Source organism: Pinus tabuliformis, chromosome 6 (genome assembly GCF_031772625.1).
Source record: "Pinus tabuliformis cultivar Carrire ecotype Pingquan chromosome 6, CPIR1, whole genome shotgun sequence".
Lineage (NCBI taxonomy): Eukaryota > Viridiplantae > Streptophyta > Pinopsida > Pinales > Pinaceae > Pinus > Pinus tabuliformis.
In genome coordinates, this window is record NC_142292.1 from 1,328,738,207 (window position 1) to 1,328,763,285 (window position 25,079).

The 25,079-nt window shown below is 39.7% G+C and overlaps 1 protein-coding gene across 1 annotated transcript in view; it reads right to left on the reverse strand.

Moving 5' to 3' along the window:
* The window catches only part of ABCB27 (transporter associated with antigen processing protein 2), a 231,003-nt gene that overhangs the window by 24,742 nt on the left and 181,182 nt on the right, over positions 1 to 25,079 (reverse strand). Inside the window, exons 13-14 of the mRNA XM_089426388.1 lie at positions 21,813 to 21,878; positions 21,543 to 21,650 (exon numbers count right to left, since the gene is read on the reverse strand). Coding sequence (XP_089282514.1) covers positions 21,543 to 21,650; positions 21,813 to 21,878 — 174 coding nt within the window. The remainder of the gene's footprint in view (positions 1 to 21,542; positions 21,651 to 21,812; positions 21,879 to 25,079) is intronic.

Below are 25,079 nucleotides of genomic sequence, written 5' to 3' on the forward strand. Positions count from 1 at the left end.
CATACTGCTGCACTATGCATACCATGTCCAACATCACAGAGTTGCACCATGCTGCACCATCATTGTGTCTCACTGAGCTGCATCTTTCATACTGCTGCACTATGCATACCGCTGTTATATACTTACACTTACAGCATTCATCCTAAGATACCAAGGTTGCTTGCTATGGTGCTATGGCCTGTGGCCTAGCACATAGCAATGCCAATGTAACTGATTTGAGTTATGATTGTTGCAACAGTCCTAACAGATTCATCGATTAGGCCCGCTGCCTATCACAGTTCAACTGTCATCTACAACTCACCCAAAAACATATTTCCTTACCTTGATTGCTGTCCAAACAACCTTGATTAGGCTCCTGTAGATACTTGGCCTAACAACCCTACACACAGCTCCTACGCAGCCTCTTTTCCCACGCAGTAGTAGCCTCTCTCTGCAGCTCAAATAGAAGTGCCCTAACTGTCTTTACTCCAACATCTCGGTGCTCTTGAATTGCCTTCAAGATAGGCCTGCGAGGAGCCTCCTTAACTCGGCCTAATCTCCAGCTCCTTGTCCCTTGAGACAACCCTGTTCTTGGGCCTGTTTGCACCCTCAAACAACCCTCAAACCAATCCGCATCCCCACAGCAACTCGACCTCTAATCTAGGCTCTCCATGTTGTCCTCACGCTGTCTCTTCTTGCTGCGGCTAGGGCATTTCTCTTTGTTGCAGCTAGGTCTACTAGATCTGCAACTAGGGATCTTTAAGGCCTCCACATGACAGCGGATCTTGCTGCGTATAGAAGCTCTCCTAAACAATGGTAGATCTCCCTTCTTTGCTGCGGCTAAGTAGCCTCCTTTGACTGCGGTTAGGGCATCCTTTAGGCAACATATAAGGGCACGTTTGGGTAGCGTATAGGAGCCTCTTTACTACGACCAGACCTCCTTCATGACTGCGTTTTAGGCTTCCTCTAGACAGCGTATAGCTAGGGCATCATTATCATCTTCATGTCTGCGTTTTAGACCTTTCTCTGGACAGCGTATGGCTTTCATGAGCTAGGGCATCATCCTCTAGGACTGTGCTTTTCCCTTAGAGATTCTTCTTTCCATTAAAACCCAAAACAAGTGGAGAAGAAGAAATCTCAAGAGAGTTGTGTGTACAAATGACTTGCAAGGCACTTGTATTTCTACTAAAACGTGGAGCACAAGTGGGGGCAATTGGGTTGCTGGCCGACCTTGACGAATTGTCCCATAACACAAATAAATTCATATCTCCATGAATACTTATCGGAATCAGATGATCTTTAGGTCAATCCTACACCTCTCGATGAGAGGAGTCCAAGAAAAATATCAGATGGCATAAATAAGATGACCCACATGGAGTTTGGCCCTAGTTGCCAATTTTAACAATTTTTCTCTGATCATTAGACCTAACTCTCAGTGTCCCATATTTGTGCTTGGTTTTCTTCATATGATTCTTAAGTTTATGTTCTATCTACAATTGCTTATCTAAAAAGTTGTGAGGAAGAAATTTGCATTCTAAGTAATTGAAACAACATAGAACATTCAACTTTCTGCAAAGTACATTCAGTTTTCTGCGAAGTATATTCAACTTTCTGCAATGTACATTCAGTTTTCTGCTAAGTACATTCAGTTTTTTGCAAAGTACATTTAATTTTCTGCATAGAACTTCTGCAAAGAATTTTTAAAATTTCTGCATAGAACCTCCATATTTTAACAGAAGAGGAAATTCCTTGAGGATGTGTTATTCCAAGATAAGAATTGTCCTAAAAGGACATACCCTGTGAACACCCTGGTGGGGTATGTTCCTTGAGAGACAATGATGATGGTGTTTATCAATCACTGGTCTCGCCAACATTGTGCTCTAATCTTGTGGAGAGAGTTGTTAGTCAAGGCCTTGCTATGTGACAATGTTGGTTGGTATGATGCAAATAGATAAGCTAAAATGATAGCTTATGAAATGGCTTGCCAATCTGACTCTTCTTATGAGGTCTCTTCAGTTTGAGAATGTCCAAGTACCATTTATGAATATCTCCCTAGTTAAGAGGGAGTGTTGAAATGTGTAACTAGGTTTGGTTTTCATAAATATGAAATGTACTTTTGATTCTTGTAAATTGAAAAAAGAAAGAAAAAATATTATTGTTATTTTTTGTAGCATGGGTTTCATGCTCAGGGTCTTTTATTTAGAGGTCAAGCACGCATTGAGTGCTTCTATGATTTGTCCTAGGTCAAGAAGTCAAAAGAGTCATTGTCATATGAAGAAGACCCCATTGGGCACATTGTAACATGTAAAAAGAATTATTTTTGTATTTTTGTAAGACAAACGCAGCGTGGTAGCTAAGAAGTCAGCTTCATTGGGGCATGTCGTCCTCCTTGGAATCCTATATATAGGAGGGAACTCGGCCTCCTATGAACACTCACTCATCATCTCATCACCTAAGCGAAGGAGAAGCAAAAGAAGGCTAGCGAAGAAGGAAGAAGTACGAAGGATGAAAGTTTGGGTTAGTTCTCTCTCTCTCTCATGTGCAAAGAAGAAAGGCTAGGGTTTTGTTGCTGCAAGGTCGAACCTAAGGAAATTGCAAAAAGAAGGTCAAAGGGAAGGTCTATTAGGTCACCTACAAGCGTTAGAAGGAGGAACCCAAGCGGAGGTCAAAGCAAGCCTTGGAAGCCCTTAAATTCCTCACACGTGTGGAAGCAGTCACTGCTACAGGGGCTGAAAATTTCAGACCTACAGTGAATGACGAAATTTTGTCACTGAGGGTCAAAGTTGTGCAGCTGAAAGAGATTTGATTGGGTTTGACTTGGACAGAGGAAGCACATCATCAAGGAGGCCAGACTTGGTCTTGGAAGGGTATTGGTCTTAGTCTAAAGTTCTTGGAATTCGTCATTTAAAGAATCTATAAGAAGAGATGAGATTTGTGTGTTTTCCTCTCAAGTGGAGAGGTTTTGTCCTTGGCTTGTAGCCTACATCTTGTGCTCTTGTGTATTGTTGATCTTATTGTTTTGGTAGTGGTTTGATGATAAAAACAACATAATATTAAGAGAAGTTAATAATCAAGAAAATCACCTTAGTTGCAGCCCTATAGATTTCTCAACATGTTCTTCATATTTATTTTTGTACTTGTATCAATTTGTATTTTATGTAAAAAGAAAAATAAAAAATATTATTATTTTTCTAGACAAGCATGTTCTTTATGGCATATGCTTCTATGTTTTTGAGTCAAAGTCCTATTTGGAACTTTGTAAAGAAAAGGAAAAAGAAACTTTAAAATATGTATTTTTGGGTCAAAACCGTTTAGATGCCAAAGTCAGCCTAACTGTCAAGTTGGCCCTGCCTCAAAAGACATGTCTATTCACACCCTTGTGGACGGTATAAATAGAAGATGTTGTGAGCTCATTTGGACATACAATTCGCTGAATCTGATTTGAAAAATCACAGAAGAAGAGAAAGGTTGAAATCTGAAGTTGATGAAGAATGACTCTTGAAGTTTGATTTGTGGAAGATTTGCCTATTACATCTCTTGTTGGAAATCTGTTGATGGTCTCTTGCTGATGATTTTGCTACGAAAAAGGAGAATTTGACTTGGCATCTAGAGGATTGAAGTCTTTGGTCATGTTTTTTGGATATCTCACTTTGATCTGATTCCATAAGAAGAGATTTTTTCTAGGTTTTCCCCTTGGAGCCTATATCTTGTGTTCTTTTGTTTTATGTGATCTTCATGTTTTGTACGTTTGATAATTTTTTGATGAAGAAGAACAAAATTCAATTAATAAGAAGCCAACAAATTTCACAAGCAGTTATCAAAGAAAGGAAAATCTAATCTAATCATAAAGCCTCCCGATTTTCTAGCATGGTATTAGAGCTAAGGTTGGCATCTTGAAGATCACTTCTTGTTGGCATACTCTAAGAATATTTTGACATTATGTTAGAATTCTGGGACCAAAATTTACAATCTTTGTTCATGAAATCGCATACAGTTGTGGGATCTACAATATTACAGTGGTATCAGTTATATATTGTGACATCCTTGTTTTATACTTCGCTTTCCATACAGAAGAACGATATATATAACTTTTGTGGCTCATATTGGATTGACATTGACTAATTTTCTATGGTTTGCTGGCTCGCTCTAATGTACAATCGCTTGGCTCACATAAATCTCTAAGGTTCAATACTGTGGCACAATATACAATGGATAGTTAACACATAATTTTGGTTTGCAAACATTATTCTAAGAGTCTAAGACACAAGATCTCGCACTAATTCGGTAATGGCTCGCTTATTTTTTCCATGACCCGCATAAGTATTCTCTAAGACCGTTGACTCAAATTCAAAGATCCCAGTGGCATCGCAAGTTGATACAGTAACTCGCATATAATTTTTGTACTACAGAACCATCGCATCACATCTATGTGTGACAAGGGCTCTCATATGGTTATCAGATGTATGGCTCGCACAGTGTTGTGATTATATTTAGTGGCTCTTAATACGCAGTGGTTAGATAGTATTAACTATACAGTGGCCTGTTATGGCTTGCTCAATGGAATGGCCTGAAATGAATGACATTGCACTTCTCTATACACAGTAATCACAATACAGTGACATTCACTTGCTCACATCCTTATAATTGTAGCTTGCACTTGCATACTTTGGCTCACAATTCAACTCTTGGCTAGAAATTAATTGATGTGGCATCATAATGATTTGTATTATCTATTTTCCTGTGGATCAGACTGTATAGCGGGTCACTCTTGGCTCGTAAATCACTCTATGCTCTGTTAAAGATCTTGCTTTACAATACATTGGCATTACCTATGATCGTTTCTTGTGGCTCACCTCATACATTGCAATGACATTGCTCTCATTGGATTGCACTATATGTGACAACACTTAACTTCGTAATACCTGGACAATGCTACAATGATCTAATAACGATAACCACCAGAGATGGTGTTGAGATGGCAGTGAATTTTGGCATTGTTCATGGTATGCATCCATTGACAATGTAACTATAGTCGTGAGAATTTGATGACAACACTTTATGGCTCAACAACTATAAATGATGGTCAATGAATAATAAGTAGTATGATGACCTGGTTCTAGAAAAGGGAAATATTAATACGGCCGACTTGAAAATATTTAAGATTGGATCACAGTTGCAGGAAGGTACCAGAATCATGAAGGCTAAGATCTTAGAACAGTACCATGGCTTGCGTAAATTACATTAAAGTATGGGCAGTAAAACCATGAAGATTTTGATAAAATATAACTTGGCAGTAATATCCATAAAAGCCGACCTAAAATAAAGTTTGACAAAGCAATGAAAATTGCTATGCTCATATCAACATTTTGTTAAAGCTCATGGCTCATTATATGGCTCGCACACATTTTGAATTTGAAGGAATGTGAAGTACTTTATAAGTGAATAGGAGACAAAGATGGACTTGAGCAGAAGGACGGACAATTGAGTGGGACATAATCTCTCTGAAATAGAGAAGAGGGTCGTTACCCTAATTTTTGTAGTAAAAGGACACTTAAAAGGTATGTCTCATGAACAAAAATTAGGGCTGAGGTTCCCTATTCTCCTGCACAGAAGAATATCCTAGGCCGGAGTTGTTTCAAGAGTTACAAACCTAAGATTAAGGGTACGAACTGAGGAGCTACAGAAGGGTTGATTAGTAGACTTGTGTTGGCAATAGAAAGATAGTATTGGACCAAGAATCTCTAAGGTATGGTGACACAAAACTGAATTCTTGTGGGTTGTATAAAAGTCAATAAGGCAAATGTATGGGCAACATATTATAAAGGAAAATCACAAAGTGTGGAGGGTCTGTCCTAAATATTTAGGACATAGTTGTGTGAGCCCTAGTTAGGGCATTGTCCAAGTGTTTACGTCTCAAGATTTGCAAGTTATCTTAGTATTATTTGGACTAAAAATACCCTTAGGTTGTTGGACTAAAAGTGTGAGGGTTTGGGCAAAAAGGAGAGTCGTAATGAGTGAACTAGAAGTGTGAGTAAAGCAATATGTCCATAGGTCATGAACAGTAATATCTGGCAACCCTAGTTCAAATATCTAAGGGATAGTTAGATGATTGACAAGGAGGGAAAAGTGAAGATCTTAAGTGCACTACCTAGTTGAAGTGAAGCAGCAGTGCAAAAGCGCAGATTTTGTTGATGCCCTAGTTTAGAGATTTGATGGTGCAAATCACTAATAAGAGGGAAAACTTGAATTCCCTACGAGCAGAAACATTGGAGCATCCTTGTCTATGCTAGAGGGAAATTTGGTGAAGTCCCTAAGAGTTGGCTATCTTGGAGAAACAAGAGAAGCAACTAGAGGGCAAAATTATTTGAATCTACGAAGCTATGTTGATTGAACAATACAAGTTTGGAAAGGACAACCAATTTTTGTTCAAGGTTGATTGGACAAAGTGTATTGGCTACCTTGGTACTGTGATGATCAATCATTTGACGAAATTGTGTGATTGTTAAATTTAGGTATGTTCTATGCTAGAGCAGTTTATTTAAATTTTCACAATTAGCAATCACATCAGCATTAAAGTAAACTGTAGATAGAACATAAATATAAATCGCAAAAGACAAGCCAAGACAAGAGGACACAAGATGTGGCGCCAGCCAGGGGCAAACCCCACAATGTGGGGAAACCCTTGATCAATTCTTCTTTTATGTTCTTCAAAGTTCAGCAGAGAAAGAGAGAGAGAGATAGTACATTTGCAACAGAAGTCAACACTTTGACTTATCTAGATCTAACATAGATCATTTCGTATAACGATGAGATTAGTTGAAGACATTCTGCTTCAACTGATTCTCCAAGGTGATGACTCCACCTATCGTAGTGTTGCATTTCGTCCATTTGTTGCACCTTACCATGTAGCACCATCATGCTGCTCATGATCACTATATTGCCCATACATCATGTTGCCCATGATCTCATACATCATGCTGCCCATGCATCATGTTCTCATTCATCATCATGCTGTCCTTGTCACTTCTTCGAAACATGTTGAGCTAGATCCAATTGCAGTGATGATACGTATGCTAAGGATCATCTCATTGAATTCTTATAGCAAGACTATAACAAGTCTGCTACAGGATTGCCATCAAAATCAAAACTGCTCCTTGTCATATCAAGATTGCCATGCCGAGAATGGATAGGCTTTAGTTCCTTAATCCATCTGAGGAGACTGAACTCACTACGGCTCCATGACCTTGACTGTAACTCCATTTGACTGTGACTTTGCTTGACTGCGGCTCTCTGCGGCTTCATGCCTTTATAGTGATTCCTCTTCATAACTGCGGCTGTGTATAAAGAGTTTCCATTGCTGCGTATAATGACAACATATAGACTGTCCACGTTGTGCATATGGATTCTATAACTGCGTATATATGTCTCCATTGACAATGGATTAGGGGATGTTTCCATTGCTATGCGTTTGGTTTCCATTGCAGCGTATAAGGTTTTCCAATGTATAACAGTGTCTCCATATCTGTGTATGACCTGCGAATGAGTCTTCATAACAGCATGTTGACTGCGTTGGATCAGTCTTCATGACTATGTTGGTTCATGACTGTGTTTCGATGTTTCCAAGGCCGCATATTCCATGGCTGCGTATAGATGAGTCCATGGCTGCATATAGACTGTGTCTCCAGGAACGTATAGAGTCTTCATGCTGTTGACTCCCATTACAGCGTATGTAGATCATCCTCCTGCTGCTTACTACGGCTAGGTTATCATGTCTGTGGCTTTGTTACCTTGGCCCAATTCCCTTCATGACCTGCGTATATGGTGCTTCCTGGTCCTCATTGTTTGCTAGCGTGTATGTGTCTCTATTAACAACATAATAGTCTCCATCATGAACAGCGTAATAATGTCTTCCTTACTGCGATTAAGTGTCTTCAATACTGCGTTGGATTAGGGCATCATGTCCTTCATTAGTGTCTCTCCTCCAAAAACCCAAGACGTGGAGAGGAGATCACATGAAGAATGTGTATGTCCAAATGACCTCAAGTTCTCTTCAATTTATACTAAAACGTAGGTGATGAATAGGCATGTCTTTTGGGCTTCTGAGCTTGCTCAAGTTGCTGGTCAGTTTGATAATAATTCCATAATCAAAATAAATTCATATCTCCATAAATACTTATCGGAATCGGATGATCTTTAGATCAATCTTGCACCTCTCGATGAGAGGGATCCAATAAAAATATCAGCTGTCGTGAATAAGATGACCCACATGGAGTTTGGCCCTAGTTGCCAATTTTAACAGTGATGGACTATCTTCAAGGCAGGCAGCGGTGCAACAAGTAGCGCTGGACACAATACAGGATGCAGTAGGTGAAGACCTCAAGTACAGGTTTATAGACGGTTAGGAGGCAAATTTGGATCCTTAGTTCAAGAAGTTGCAAGATGAGCAAACTCAATGATAAGAGGGCTAGTTGAGGAAGCAACAACTATAACAAGTAGTGGATGTAAGGAAAGTATGAGTAATTCGGACACAAGCTAAGAATTATTGATGAAGTCTCCCTATTTAAGAGGGAGTGAGCATGGATTTCTCCTCTTAGGTTGAGAGGGAATGAGGTTGGAAACTAGTTCTCCCTGTGTCATGTACTAGGCCAGGACTAACCACCCGCAAATCTAGTGCATGTATGACGGATAGGGAGAATGGATTGAACAAGCATGGTTTTCCTTGGGTCAGGTGTTGTGACGGATAAATATAGATATCCTAAGTCAAGTACATAGACATGGATAAGGAGAATGGTGGATTGGATAAGCAACTTGGACAGACATTCTTGAGTCATGTACTGTGATGGATTAGGATGGAGATCCTAAGTCAAGTACATGGACTTAGATAAAGAATGGTTCAATGGACAAACGTTTCCTTGAGGGAAATGGTCCAATGAAGGACATGCTCCGAGTATCCTAGGTGGAATATGTACCTCGGTGAGGCGGTGTTATGTCCCATGGAATAACTCCCAGCATTGTGCTCTAATCTTGTGGAAAGTTAGAGTTTACTTGTCAAGGCCTTGGTCATGTGACAATGCTAGCTATGATGATAATGTCATTGTTGATGCTTATCAACCTGGATCTCTTCTTATGAGAATATTTCAACTTGAGATAGCCCTGTTGAGTCATTATGAATAGCTCCCTAGTTAAGAGGGAGTGTTGGAAAAGTAACTAGATTCGATCTTCATATTTATTTTTATACTTGTATAAATTTGTATTTTATGTAAAAAGAAAAAGAAAATTTATTTTTAATTCTTCTAGACAAGCATGTTCTTCATGCTTCTAGGTTTTTGAGTCGAAGAGTCAAAGTCCTATTTGGACCTTTATAAAGAAAAGGAAAAAGAATCTTTAAAATATGTATTTTTGGGTCAAAGACCCTCTAGATGCTAAAGTCGGCCTACTTATCAAGTTGGCCTTGCCCAAAAGGACATGTCTATTAGCAACCCTCTGGACAATATAAATAGAAGATGTTGTGAGCTCATTTGGACATACAATTCGCTCAATCTGATTTGAAAAATCATAGAAAAAGATGAAGGCTGAAATCAAAAGTTGATGAAGAATGTCTCTTGAAGTTTGATTTGTGGAAGATATGTCGTATTACATCTCTTGTTAGAAATTTGTTGGTGGTCTATTGTTGATGAAATTTCCTATGAAAAAGGAGAATTTGACTTGGCATCTAGATGATTGAAGTCTTTGGTCACGAGTCTTGGATATCTCACTTGGATCTGATCCTATAAGAAGAGATTTTTTCTAGGTTTTCCCCTTGGAGGGGTTTTGCCCTTGCTTGGAGCCTATATCTTGTGTTCTTTTGTTTTCTGTGATCTTCATGTTTTGTACGCTTGATAATTGTTTGATGAAGAAGAACAAAATTAAATTAATAAGAAATCAACAAATTTCACAGGCAGTGATCAAAGAAAGGAAAATCTAATCTAATCGTAAAGCCTCCCGATTTTCCAACAATTATCACAAAGAAATCCCTGGGCTTTGAAGAGGAAGAGTTACCTGAAGCATTGCAAAATATCCATCTTCCCGATCTGAACCTAGGACATGAGCCATTCATGCTGTAATATTCCTAATTAGCCATGGCTAATTGGAATATTCGATTTTGCTCAAGTTTTACCTTCTATAGTTATTTATAAATAAAAAGGTGAAGAAGAGGGGCATAACTCACTTTTAGAATAAAAGTCACTTCCTAATAGCACAACGTTGTGACTTAAAGGGGAGCCAAGGGGGCCAAAGGGGGATGCAGAGATGGAGCCCACGCAGACACTTGGAAGGACTGCGCAGAAGGGAAGAAACACGTGGCAAGAGAGGAATTACATTGGAGGAGGTGAGCCTTAGGATTGAGAGAGGCAAAGGCTATAAAGGAGAGAGAAGCCCCTTCATTTTGATCATTCGATTATGTGCATTTGAGCTAGTCACTTTGACTTAGAGCACACGCGCTGTTTAGCTGGTCTGCAGCACTGTTTAGTGCATCGAGTGTCTCCGTTCGAAGATCTCACCCTTAGCCCCCAGGGACTTCAAGTCCCTGCTTGGGCAAGGTAGTTCCATCAGTATTTTGCAGGAGGATTGATCTTTGGTGTTGTGGAGGAGCTAAGCATTTGAGGACCGCAGTCTTGGAAGAGAGGGACGCAGTTCTTTTGGTGGGAGTTCCGGTTTGGGGGTTTGTGGAGGATTAGAGATGGAGATTGAGCAAGAGATCAGCTCTTGCATATTGGAGGATTTTGGCAGAGTTTCAGGCTGAGTTTGGGTGATTTCTATTCAATGGCAATGCAGAGCCTTGAGGGACAGCGTAGATCCCCAAGGGGGTGATTTTCGGGGGTCGACTATTTCAGAAAAGCTTTCTGGGTTTTTCTGGGTTTCTTGAGTAGAGTCTGATTCCAGAGTTTTAGCATTTTCTGAGGAGGGGAACAACCCCAAATCTTCATTTGATTTCCAGCAGTGCAGTAGCACGACAGTTCTCCAGCAGCTTGGACGCAGTTCAGAGAGAGGCCATTCCTTTGCTATTCTGAGTGTATTTCTTCACTTGCCTTGTGCAAGTCGAGGTGCCATCTTTTTGATCACCTCCTGTACTCATTCCATTACTTAGTATAATACAATGGCTTAGCATTTTTCTCTACATTTCTTGAGTATCTGCTTATATTTCATGATTCACATTATTATATGTTGTACCACTGTTATTTTTATCACTTTGAGTTTCCCAGTCACTATATCATTTGGACGTGTTTGGTTGGAGTTTGCTTGGGTTTGAGGGATATCCCGGAAACGGGATATTACACATGCCTACCTTAGCCATAAACAACCATCTACTACATAATTATATGTTGGACTCAAGGGCTTCTACAAACATCATGCCACTAAAAGTCATGAAGCAATTGCGTCTTAGCATCACTCGAAGGTATAAAAATGTGTGTGGTTTTAATTCCTAGCCATGAGCCCTGATATATCATTGATTATGGATGTTGTGATCATAGATATCTCTGATGTTTGGGGGATGCTGCTATCAAGAAAGTGGGGAGCCACCATTGGAGGTCATCTCTAAATGGACTTGTCATATGCTACTATTTTGCAATTTGATGGAACCCCCTTCATTCTTTATACAGAGCTTACATACCCTACTCATGTGGTCAAGCCAAGACCAATCTCATATTACAAAACACGTAAGGTTGAGAAGCCTTCTCCCATTCTCTCTTCACAAGAAGTCTGTATTCTCAAGCGACCAAATCACAAAGCAAACATAAAGTGGAAGCCTAAAAGGGAATACAAGGTTGGGGATGTGGTCTTGGTAGAAGAAAATCCAATGCCCATCAGGATTCATGGGAAAGTTGGGGAAGATTATTACTACATTGCCAAACTTAACGACGAACTTTGGCTACAATCGGTCAAGTTAAGCCGCATCACCCATTTCCTTGATACTTGACATTGTATTATATACATGTTAGGGTGGGATGCACTGCATGCTAATTTTCTCATTAGAACTAACATCATAAGATATTCTCATGATATATTAGTTGCATTTGATTAAGTTTTCACTTTTACTTCCTCGTTGATTTTTACGGCCTAACATTGAGCATGGGTGATCATAAGACACCACAAAAACATGTTGCTCATGTGCTTCGTCTTTGACATGCGTATGCAACAGGGCTGCAATACCAAGAGATTGATGGTGTTCTCATGACCTCTCGTACGAGCAACTTCGTGCACTCTCTCTCGAGATCATGTCCCCGTTGGAGCCAGATGTTACCCACCACTTGTGGGTAGTGTATATAGGAGAATTTTTTCTCCTAGATGGTCTTCAACCCCTTGCAGCCACCAGATAGCTCAATGTGCCATTGTCCCCGCCACCTGAGCCAGCGATGTGGTCACTCAACCACTTATCATGATTGTATGTTTGAAGGTGGGCCTCCCCACCCTAAAGGTATGGTTTTTCATTGGTATAGTTGAGTAATTTTCCTTACTTGTCATGGGCACTTTTGGGCAGAATTGGTGGGGGAATTCTGTAGAAAGAATTGGTTAGCTTTGTATTCTTGGCTCCATTGCCCAATTCCATGGTTACCCTTGTATCCTAGTCTCGTGGGATCTCCTTTATTGGCCATTAGCTTTAGGGTTGGCACTACATAGGAAATCTCGATTTTGGTTGTGTGGTCCCGCTTCTCGACACCACATACATCACCCCATTCCACTCATAGCCCCCTTCATATCTTTTCCCATCTGGGTCCACATGTGTCCACTGGGTACACATAGGGTTAGCCTCCCCCTCCCCTTGTCCACACCTTGGGTTGGGCTTGGAATGATGCCCCGAAAGTTGATGCAGCTAAAAAAAAAGCAAGCACATAATTTGGCCACTCTCAATAGGAAATGTAGCACAAAATGCAAAAGATGGCTAGGACATACAAATTTAGCACGTGGGCAAAAGCCAAACATGAGCTCTACCCCTTATCCATGGACATCACCCCAGTTCCTATGGGCCCTAATGCGAAAATTCCTAAACTGGAATCCCTACTGCAACAACTGATAATGTTTCTTCTATTTGTTAAATTAATCAACCAAATTATTTGCAGTTTCCTACAGAAAATATCAAAACATATACATTGGAACCTTCACTTAATTAAATTATGTGAAAACAAGAGACTGAGCAAGAAAGAAAGTACAACACAAATGACACCGTTATTTTTGGACAAATGTCCCCGGAAAAACCCAATGTGGGAAAACAGGTGCAACAATTTTGAGAGTTTATTATTATTAAGCAGTAGCAAATTCCGAATACATCTCTGAATACATCTCGGGTTATTCATTTCTAGAGAGAGAAATACTGGCAGAAAGATTTGTGAGATCACCTCACACAATCATTGAGAAAAATCCTGGCTGATTCGGACACTAGATGAGGTGCCTCTAGCAGGCCCTATGCTGCCTCTGCGTAGTCCCTGCATCAACCCCTCTAGGCATTGCGTCACCCAGCCAACTAATCAATTTGCTGCTTGGAGTCTCTGCTCTCAACCTTCCGATCTCACACCTCGGCTCCCGGCTTATGAAACTGACTCTGCTACAAAATTTCAGACTCTCTCTCACCCTTTGCATGAGAGCTGATCAATCGCTCTCTGCCTTTCTCCGTTGATGATTCTCTGGCTGAGAAAATCTCTCTTTCTCTCCGGATGCTATCCAGATCCTTGCCCCTCAACTGCAAGAAATCTCCTCAGTCATAATTTCCTCCTAAGATATTCTCACTTCAGAAATTCGATCTCTTGATCTCTCAGTGTGTTTTCCAAATGACTTTCAACTCTCTTAAATAATCGTCTCATTGACATTCAACGAGCCAGATTAAAAGCTAATCAATGGCTAAGATCACTTTAGCTTGATCCTTGTCTTCTTCTAGAAGTTACACCCACAATTAGATTAATACCCATTAATATTTTTAATTTCCTAAGTTTAGACTTAGGGGCCCATTAAAAAATATTAATTATTTTAGTAAAAAATTGTTTACGAGTGGAATTTCCCAAAACGCTTGTTGGGTTCTTTGGAATACATGTGCCCAAGCCTTCCTGCAAAATTTGAGGCCTAGAGCATATCCGATGCTACCCAAAATCAACACTCCCTCTTAGCGAGGAATGTGCTCTAGCAATATACGTTGTTGCATACTGCTCTGACTTTGAGGCATCATCCTCTGCGTTGCTAATGTCTGACATGTTGTCCACCAATTACTGCGTTGATGTTGTAACTGTATTGTCGCTGACACTGCCACTGTCAACATTGCATCTGTACTACAAATCCCTCTCAAGTGCTGCATCCGTGTTGCTGCTAGGACTGCCATTGCGAACTACCGCTACATTGCAAACTGTTGTTGCTACTCTATTAGCAACGAAAAAACATCCAAAATTACTAAACTAACTGTGTTTAGTATGATACCACGTGAATGTTGAAGCTTGACTGTTGCTAGTCTCTGCGCTAACCCTCTAAATCTACTGTGTTGTTGTTGACCTCTGCTTTGTACCATCTGCACTACTGCCAACTATGCTTTGCGCTGCTTAGTTTCTGGTGCTCCTAGCCACTACAACTGTCTCCCTAACACTCCTCAGCACCATCCGACACTAGTCCATCCTGCTACTTCTGATCTAGGCTCCCATAGCAAGAAAATGATCCTAGAGGTGGATTCCTCAAGGATCCTGCCCATTTGTAGCTCTTTCGAACTACAACTCCAAGTCAACCCACTTCCCTCATGGAGGTATCTCGTCTGTCATGGCGAACTCCTCCTCTTCGATCTTCGCGGTCGCAGCCTTTGGATCGTGCTTCTCATCCTTGTCCTTCTTCTTGAGAGGACACTGAGTAGCATAGTGACCCATCTCACTACACCTTAAACACTTGATCTACGAGACGTCCTTCTTACGTCTTCGCTGCTCCTATTGTCCCTTCGATGCAAGGGCTGCATTATCCTCCTCCTCCTTGGGTTTCGACCCACTGCTGCTACTTCCGTCAAGTTTAACTCTTGAATAAGTCTCTCCTCAGCTCCTCTTGTTTTAGAGATGCCCACATCTCATCCCAATTCCATGCTGCTTTCCCCAGGATACTTTGGACAAAGACTTGCCACTCATCTGAGATAGAATTGAGGGCTAGTCTAACCAACTCTGAATCCTGAGGTGTATGCCCCACAACAAACAATTTATCATAGGTCTCCTTAAGTTTCATGAGGAATGGATCCACACGCTCTCCCTTCCGCATCTGAGCAGATATCAGCTTTTGCTATCTTTCGCTGCTCAGAAGATCCTTGATATAGCATTTCCAAGGCATCCCACATCTCCTTAGCAGTCCCTCTACTAGCGACATGACACACTACATGATCCTTTACCCCGTCAAGGATCATCCTCTTGGCCTTCGCCATTTCTAATTGATACTTCTTCAACGGATCTGCGTCTGCAGGCACAACCACCATGCTGTCGACATATGTCTTGAGGGCATGCTCATCAGACATCTAGAAGCAATGACATTCTAGCCTTCAAGATGACAAAGTTGGATGCTTCATCCAACCTGTCCTGATCCCTCAAGCCATTGGTTGACATTTCTGCCAAAAATAGAAAGTTGAATGACCTCCTCTCTCCTCTGTGTTATTGTTGGGCTAGCCTACGCACTCCCTGCTGGAGCTAGAAAAACTGCTGCCCCTTGCTGCTGCTCAGCTCTAGAGAATTCGAATTCCTTGGCTAGGAATTCTTTGAGGAAGAAATTCCCTTCAACTATGCTTCTTCTCTCTCTTCTGACGATATTTTGCCCAGCAAACTGCCTGCAAAAAAATCTATGTCCCACCAGCTTCTCCTCACGCCGAGGCTTCAGCACTGCTCCCTATACCTCGACAAACTTTTGAACTGGGAGTTCTTTCTCTCTGTCAACTCACTCAAAGAGAGACTACCTCGAAAATCAGCCCTCCGGCTAGAACTGCGCAAACCCTTTGGGGTTTTGCACTGCTGCCTCCTGTAGCTTTTCGATCTCCCTCTTCTGCTCAATGTTGGGTTCTCTAGCACTGCTCTTCTTGCTTCACTTGCAACTCTGATACCATGTGAAAATTCCTCAACCTGAATCCATATTGCAGCAACTGATAATGTTTCTTCTATTTGTTAAATTAATAAACCAAATTATTTGCAGTTTCCTACGACAAATATTGAAACATATACACTGCAGCTTTCACTTAATTAAATATTATGCGGAAACAAGAGACTGAGCAAGAAAGAAAATACAACACAAATGACACCATAATTTTTGGACAAATGACCTCGAAAAAACCGAGGGTGGGAAAACTGATGCAGCAGTTATGAGGGTTTATTATTATTCAGAAGTAGCAAATTTTGAATACATTTCTGAATAACTATCAGGTTATTCAATTACAGAGAGAGAAATACTGGAAGAAAGATTTGTGAGATTACCGCACACAATCAATGAGAAAAATATCGGTTGATCCGGACATTGGATGAGGTGCCTTTGGCAGGCCCTACACTGCCTTTGCGCAGTCCTCGTGCAGTCCCTGCGTCAACCCCTCTAGGCACTGCATCGCCTAACCAACTGATCGATTTGCTACCTGGAGTCTCTGCTCTCGGCCTCCCAGTCTCACACACCAGCTCCCGACTTCTGAAACTGACTCTGCTGCAATATTTCAGACTCTCTCTCACCCTTTGTGTGGCCTCTTCGTGGCCCTGCGTCATCCTCTCCGTGAGAACTGTTGGATCACTCTCTGCCTCTCTCTGGTGATGATTCTCCGGCTGAGAAAATCTCTCTCTAAATGCTATCCCTGCCCCTCAACTGCAAAAAAATCTCCTCGATAAAAATTTCCTCTTGAGAACTTCTCACTTCAGAAATTCAATCTCTTGATCTCTCAGTGTGTTTTCCAAATGACCCTCAAGCTCCCTTAAATAATCTTCTCGTTGAAAATCAATGGCCCAGATTAAAAGCTAATCAATGGCTAAGATCATTTTAGCTTGATCCTCGTCTTCTTCTAGAAGTTACACCCACAATTAGATTAATACCCATTAATATTTTTAATTTCCTAAGTTTAGACTTAGGGGTCCATTAAAAAATATTAATTATTTTAATAAAATAGTTTATGAGTGGAATTTCCCAAAACGCTCTTGTTTCTTTGGAATAGATGTGCCCAAGCCTCCCTACAAAATTTGAGGCCTAGAGCACATCTAATGCTACCCCAAATAAACACCTAGATGAGCCCCCTCGATCATTAAGGAAGCCATGATTGTCCCAACCCCTGGTGGGCGATGAACTGCTCCACTTTAAGGGGGTATCCACTGCTACATATTACAAATCATGCTCTCATTCCCTGGAGCCCCGAGCATTTATGAAGAAAAATCAATCAAAGGCAAAAGGCACATGAAGAAGGGTGGAAACACAAAAGCCGAGGTAACTCATGTACCACAATTTGCTCCCTCCTGCACTCATATACCCAAGTGTGGGCTTCCCTTATTATAGCTACCCTTGCACCTTGACATGTGGCCTAGATGATTCCCCTGATCCCCACTCCATTCCATTATTATATCATTTGCCACTTACCATTTGAACAATGTACCATGGACCTGTCATCCCCTTTAGTGGTTGAAATCACCTAATAGGTTCCTTGGATAAGCCCTATTGAGCTTGGAGACACTTGTACATCCCAAAGCCCACTATGGAAGGGCATACCACCATGAAGTGCCCCATTGATCCCATGACTTGTAAACTCTTTTACTTGATTATTCTAATGATTTGTTATCTTGGAGGGCGAGGGGACACATTGGAAATTATGCAAGATTGCAGGCGGGTCTCCATTTTGGCTTTGGTCTCCCTGTACGGGGTCCTAGCCCTCCAAAGGGACACATTGGCACTTGTAGGGTGAGCGTTGAGAGCCATGGGCCTCCACCCTAATAGATATTACTTCATGGATCCCCAACAACGCCCATTGATTGCTCGTGTTCCACCTTTTGGATAAGGATGATGCACCTGGTTGACCATGCCCAACCAACCCCACAGTTGCACCATACATTTGGAAAATGTTCTAGGGTCTCGAGGATGTCTCTTGCTGTAGAAGGAGGGCTTATGTCATCATTCCAGCTCTTACAAATGGTCTATAGGCATATTTGATCCATTTGGAGACCCATGAGGACGCCCTCGTGCCCCCACACCCACTTCGGAAGCACCACAGGTTCTTTCTTGGAAAATACGGGGCCAACCCCTTGTCCACTATTTTTGGAGGGAGTTGTCTTTAGTGCAACTTTTTGGACTTTCTGGTGCCGGAATCCGGTGGAAAAATTTGAGGTGAAATCTTGATTTGTGTTATTTAAACTAGTTTTTTGACTGCATATATGGATTCAACACCTTGGAAAACTGCTAGGGCACTTCGATTGCACAAGATTACCCATCAAGCTTGTGATTTCAATAAATTCCTGCCGGATTTTAGAGAAATTAGACCGGAAAAACCTACCGTAAAAGCTTCCAAAAAGTCGCATTAAAGACAACTCCTCTTTGGAGTCCATTTCTACCTCATGGCACCCCTTGGATTGCATTAGGCCTCCTCACAGGCCCAATTACTCACTTTATTGATCATTCGATACTCTTGAGAGACTTATTCTTGTGTTATTGAGCTATTTAGTGGGCTTGTCACCAAAAGTATTGTGATTATGCACATTACTTTATTTTAGGGGCTCAATTAGGCCAAATTAGCTAAATCAAACTCATTAGTGATTGTATAAATAGACGTGAGATGATTCATTTTCATCATCATCACTCGGATTGGCTTCTTATCTCTTGTGAGATTTTCGCTATCCCTTTTGGAGGAGGATTTTGGATGTAATGGATGAATTTTGATGTTTGGATATCTCTCTCTACTTGGAGCTTCATTGTTGGCATAATTTGGTGATTGGATATACTCTTTACACAAGTAAGTAATTTTTTCATGTTTATTCTTGTTATTTACTTTAACACATTGATGTTGTTGGGATTTTCACTATACTAGATCTGAAATTTACTGCTTTTGTTATGAAAAATTGTGGAAATTTAGTCTTTTGTAGCGTTGCATCATCTCTTGTATCATGTGTGAAAGGGGGAATGTTCCTAAAGATTGTTTCTATTGAACACATCTTGATAAGTCATAACTTGTTGCAAATTGAAGTATAAATTCTTCTAGCAACATTTCTCATGCCCTAATTGCCATGCGAAGTTGTCTAGGAGTCTCCTTGATTTGGTGTAGTTCTTCTAAATCACAAATTTCATCTTGACTCCATCTTCCCCCAAAGGATAAGGTATTGATCCTTCCATAGGTGATTATTTTTAAAGAAAATTCCTCTCACCTTTCCCCTTCTAGGCCTAGCCTCCATAGGTCACCTAGGGCGTCACTTTTCTCACAATTTAGCCATCCAAAGAATTCAATATCTTGGCCACAACTGCATTGGTGTCTCTTCTAGAAGCCCTCCAAATTTCACGAAATTTTGACAATCGGATCTTGAGATATTTCAAGCCTTAGCCCAAAGATCGACTATTGCCCGTGGTTTCCCATTTGCTAGTGACCTCATTGGGATCATAGCATCAAATTATCAAAAGGAGATTCTTTCTTTGATATCCTTCCCTTCCCTAATTAGATCAAGTACATCCTTGGTTGATCATCTCCATATCCTTGACCTAATTTTGGGTCAACTTGGCCCTTTATGGTCTCGCAACTTGTTGACTCCAATTCCACAAAGATCACTTAGAAGTCAAGCATCCATAAGGCTTTTCAAGACTAGGGGCTACCTTGACAAGGCATACTCTCAAACTCTATCCTCAAAGGCCCCCTTAGCCCTTCCTAGAGAACCCATCACCTTGCTTCTAAAGCAAGCAATCCATTTAGTTGAGTCTCTCTTGTGAATAGGCCTAGGAATCACTTCATTATCTTATCATTGACTATATATTCTTGTGATTCCTCTCATATACCAGGAATCCTCCCATCGGTGAAAGTCTATAAAGTGCAGAGATCCTTAGTTGAGGTGACAATGGTCTATTGCTCCATTGTTTCCCTTGACCTAGTAGTTGCTCTATAGGAACCCCTCCTAGGACCCCTACTAGTTTAAGCAGTAACATGGCACTTGTCACTTGTCTTCCTCACCCATTGTTTCACTCTTCATGACTAGATTTCACTGTGTGTTGGGTTGTGCTAGTATGGGCTCCATGTTCTTCTTGCACAAATGGAAAATGGTCTACAATTTGTCTTTGCTCAGACATTTGTTTGCGCACTTGAGTTGCAATGCCCTTTCGTTGCGCTTTCATCATATTCTTCAAGTTACCTTCCTCCACTCTTTAGGTTTATTTTCATCAAGTCTTCTCTTTGTGGGAGAAACTTACTTCTCTTGATGAATTCTCTTTAAAATTAACCTAAAAATAAATTTGAAGTCTCAACCTTAGCAATGTAATGAAAATTCTTCAAGAAGTTTTTCATTTTATTAGTGTTTTCAAAGTAATTTTATCCTTAACTTTCTATTTTACCTTTCTTAGGATTTTTGACTCCCGCTCATCTGCAATCACGATCATTGTTTTTCCTTCAAACCTTTAATTTATATATTATGTCCTTGGAAATCACAAGCTTAATGACCAATATGTTGTATACCATGTGGAAATTAGGAATGTAATAACATGTGAGATGTGAAATTTAAGGTTTTATTATAAATGGAATCATCTAATACAGTGAGGTAAATCACCTTATATTCTATATATATTATGAAGTTGTTCTAATACTTCATTTAACTCTATGACTAATGATACATTGTTGATCTTGTTGGTCATTTATTTAATATGACCCTTACCACACATTAAAGTAAACTTCTTAAACCTTCGAAAAAGGAGACCATATTTTGTTCATTTGTGAACATATTATTTCTTCCTTTCGAATTAGGGATCTAGGGAGTGATTGACACTATGCTAGAATCTAGCTTTGGAGCCTCAAATCACTTGAAGCCTCAATTCAATTTTTTAACATGTATTGTATCTCTATGGTAAATATCATACTTCATAGTTCATATTGTCAAATATTGCAAATATAAACAAGAGTTTGAAATTGTTTGCTTATTTCCGACTCTAGGCTCTACAAATCTTAAACTAGCTATATGACAAGCAACTAAAAAATCTTCTCCACAGTAACGCACTAAGAAGACCCTCACATGACCATGTACACCTCAAATATCAAGATAGTCAAGTTCGATAACTTGAATGGAATTTAGTATTCATATATGAGTTAGTGCATCCATAGGGGAACATGCAGCTATAGTCATTAACTCGATCAAAACTACAAGTACTTACACAATCAGCAAACATAGCCCTGTATATTTTGGTTGTTTGAACTTGGAATGTTCAAAAAATTCTATTTGAGATATATACCATAGGCAGAACCTCCAAATGTGACATTTATATTGAGTGGTTGAAAGGTAAACTTTGGAGATTCATGATTGGATGATCATCTACCTGTAATGATTAATCATTGCATGTCCATTTTTCATGCTTACACGTATTTAATTAAGTGTAAGATCGAGTTTAAATACCTTTTCATGTAGATGTCGATGTGATATCTCCACCAAAGGCACTCCATTAAGAAGGATCTTCCCTTTCATGGGATCATAGAATCTTTCTATCAAGTTTGCAATTGTTGTCTACAACATCCACATATTATAACACACAAAAAAGAGTCAAATATCTGTAATGATTCAATAAAAGGAATGACCCAAAGAATATAGACAAAAATCAAAGATTCATCTTTGAAGGAGCTGATGTGCCATTAAAAAGTTGTAATGCAGAGGCTAAGGAAGTATTACTTTGCCACCTCCACTAGGACCCACAAGAGCAACTTTAGCCCCAGGTTTCATCCTCAAATTTACTCCCTGTTGAAAAAGACATCATTCTATTAGCAACCATATTTTTTGACATTCATACATATAATGAGCAATACAAAATGTGATAGACTTTTCCTTTCAATTTCATTTCAAATAATTAGCATATTTTCTGGCCAGGTTAGATTATGTAATGGTTTTGAAGAGTTACTGAAATTTTAATATGCACCCATCTACCATTTCTAACAGACCAAAAGATTTGACCTATATTAACAATGCCATAGAAACACTACTTTCCGCCTTTGTTCAAGAAAGCATCAAGCCCTAGATTTTACTCAAGATCATATAATCCTGAATGAAATGTTTTGGCTTCATATCTTTGTTGAGAACGAAAGAAGCCACTGATAGCTTTATAATATTGATCAAAAGTTTTCATGCTTTATTAAACTCAGAAAAAGATCTCAATATCAAATATGTACTTTATAATCTAAAACATGAATGTTTGTGACGTTGATCTTATGTTATAGTTTAAAGGAAAAAATAACCAACCAATTTCACATAAGAGAATAGGATTATCCAGTCTATTTCACTCTTTAAATGAGAAAACCAACTAGATAATTGAAAGTTTCTCCCTTCAAATAGCACATTGTAATAGATACCACGTAGATCAACAAGTAAACCCAAAATAGAGGAAAAGAAAAGACACTGTGTATTCGCTATTCAAAAAACCAGATCTATATCTCTTCTAAAGAAAAATAAAAGTGTTTATCATATTTGCTTGTATTTACCAAGGCCGTAATGTTTTATGGTAACGTAATAAGCTAAGAAGAGACATGAAAAATAAAAAAAAGTATGAGAAAGAAGCTAAAACTACAATGATGATTTCACAGAAAAACAATAAGATGAACCATGAACGGAGATGAGCTGTTCCTCACCAAGATCTCAGCAAGTGTTGACAGTGGACACACAGGATAAGTCCAATACCGAGAGAATTTTAGAGAGAAAGGTTAAAAACAACCATGAACACTCAGAAACTTAGCTATGCTATCGGATTACATACACATTCACAAGTGAGACAAAGATATAGTATTGAATCTCTTCCACTAATCATCAAAATGGTTGAAATACATGATAGCACAACCAACAAGGATTGAGAGATATAGAAATTCAGCATGCCAAATTTCTAAGAAAAATTGTGAGGAAAAATAATTTTGCCACCAGAGATTTTTTGAAGTAAACTGCATTCTGGCTTTGAAACATCCAACATGTGAGTAGATACTCCACCCATCATCAGAGACAAGTTAAGCTTTGATGATTGACACGAGTGCTGACAGGGAAGTAACCCTTGGATAAGAGGATGAAGATCAAAGATGATGAAAAAAAATAATAATAATTGATGAACATAAGTGTAACAAAAACAAGGAGAGAGTACACATTATGAGAAAGAAAGAAGCATAGAACTAGGAAAAATTGGAAAATAATTTTATCAAGGGTAAACAAAAAGTAGAAAAGAAAAGGATAAATGGAAGGCAAAGAAACTTTGTGAGAACCAAGGATTGGATGAAAATGGAAAAATGAAAAAAAAAGATTAAAAAATAAAAAGAGGGAGATAGAAAGGGAAGGAATAAGGAAAGGGTAATTGATGTTGGAAACACTGAGAAGGGGGTTGAATCAGTATTTTTGAAGGAGGCTCTACAATTATTCCTTTGACATAGTCCATGGTATCATTCTCTTCCAAAGTCAAATCCAAAGTCATCTTCCATGCATGATAGTCGGAATTGTCCTTAAGCTTGTCCTCGAATTTGAAGAAAGATGTAGTCGTCGTTGGGACTAGTTCCAAGTCCTTGTCCAACAGCTTCCCTTAGTGATTGCTTTGCTTCACTCTTGATTGGGCTTTGTCTTCACCTCACCTCTGATACCATGTTAATTTTAGATAACAATGGTATGTTCTATGCTTAAGATAGTTTACTTCAATATTCCTTTAGCAGTCCAATGGCTTATATCTAGTAGCAATCACATTAACTTATAAGCATTGGCAGTAAATGTAGATAGAATATAAAAACATATGCAGAAAACAAGCCAAGACAAGAGGACACAAGAGCGGATGCCAGGGACAAACCCCAATGTGGGGAAACCCTTTGATCAAATCTTCCTATTATTCTTCAATAGTTTAGCAAAAGAGAGACAGAGTACAAATATCATAAATACAAGCCCAAAACAGATCTGTCATCAGCCCTAACAAGAAGGTCAACGGTGGTCAAAGCTGCCCCAAAACATCCTCCAAATAGTAGTTCAATTCGGCCTTCCAGGAGAGTCAAAGTCAGCCCAAATTCTTTGGTCAAATTCAGTCAAAGGAGAGAGAAAATATTGATGCAATTTTTTGCGGTCAAACCTGAAGTCAACCTTGGTCAGCACTTCTGAAACTCGGCCTGTTTGACCCAAAAGAATTCGGCCTTCTGCCACACATGCGAAGGGGAGAGAGAGAGATCAGCCACACATGTGAAGAAAGAGAGAGATGCCTCCAAGTTGTACCTATTACGAACTAAGTGTTAATTTTAGGTATGTTCTATTCTTAGACCAATTTATTTCAATTTTCACAGTTAGCTCAATATCTTTTCCAGATTAGCAATCACATCAGAATTAAAGTAAACTGCAGATAGAACATAAACATAAATCGCAGAAGACAAGCGAAGACAAGAGGACACAAGATGTGGCGCTCGCCAAGGACAAACCCCAATGTGGGGAAACCCTTGATCAATTCTTCTTATATGTTCTTCAATAGTTTAGCAGAGAGAGAGAGAGAGTACGTTTACAACAGAAGTCATGTAATATCCTGTTTCCGGGATATCCCTCATACCCAAGCAAAATCCATCCAAACACATCCAAATGATATAGTGACCGAGAAACTCAAAGTGATAAAAATAATAGTGGTACAACATATTATAATGTGAACATGAAATATACGCAAATACTCAAGAAATGCAAAGAGAAATGCTAAGCCATTTTATTATACTGAGTAATGGAATGAGTACAGGAGGTGATCAGAAAGATGGCACCTCAACTTGCATAAGGCAAGTGAAGAAATACACTCAGAATAGCAAAGGAATGGCCTCTCTCTGAATTGCGTCCAAGCTGCTAGAGAACTGTCGTGCTGCTACTACTACTGGAAATCAAATGAGGATTTTGGGTTGTTCCCCTCCTAAAAAAAAGCTGAAACTCTGGAATCAGACTCTACTGAGAAACCCAGAAAAA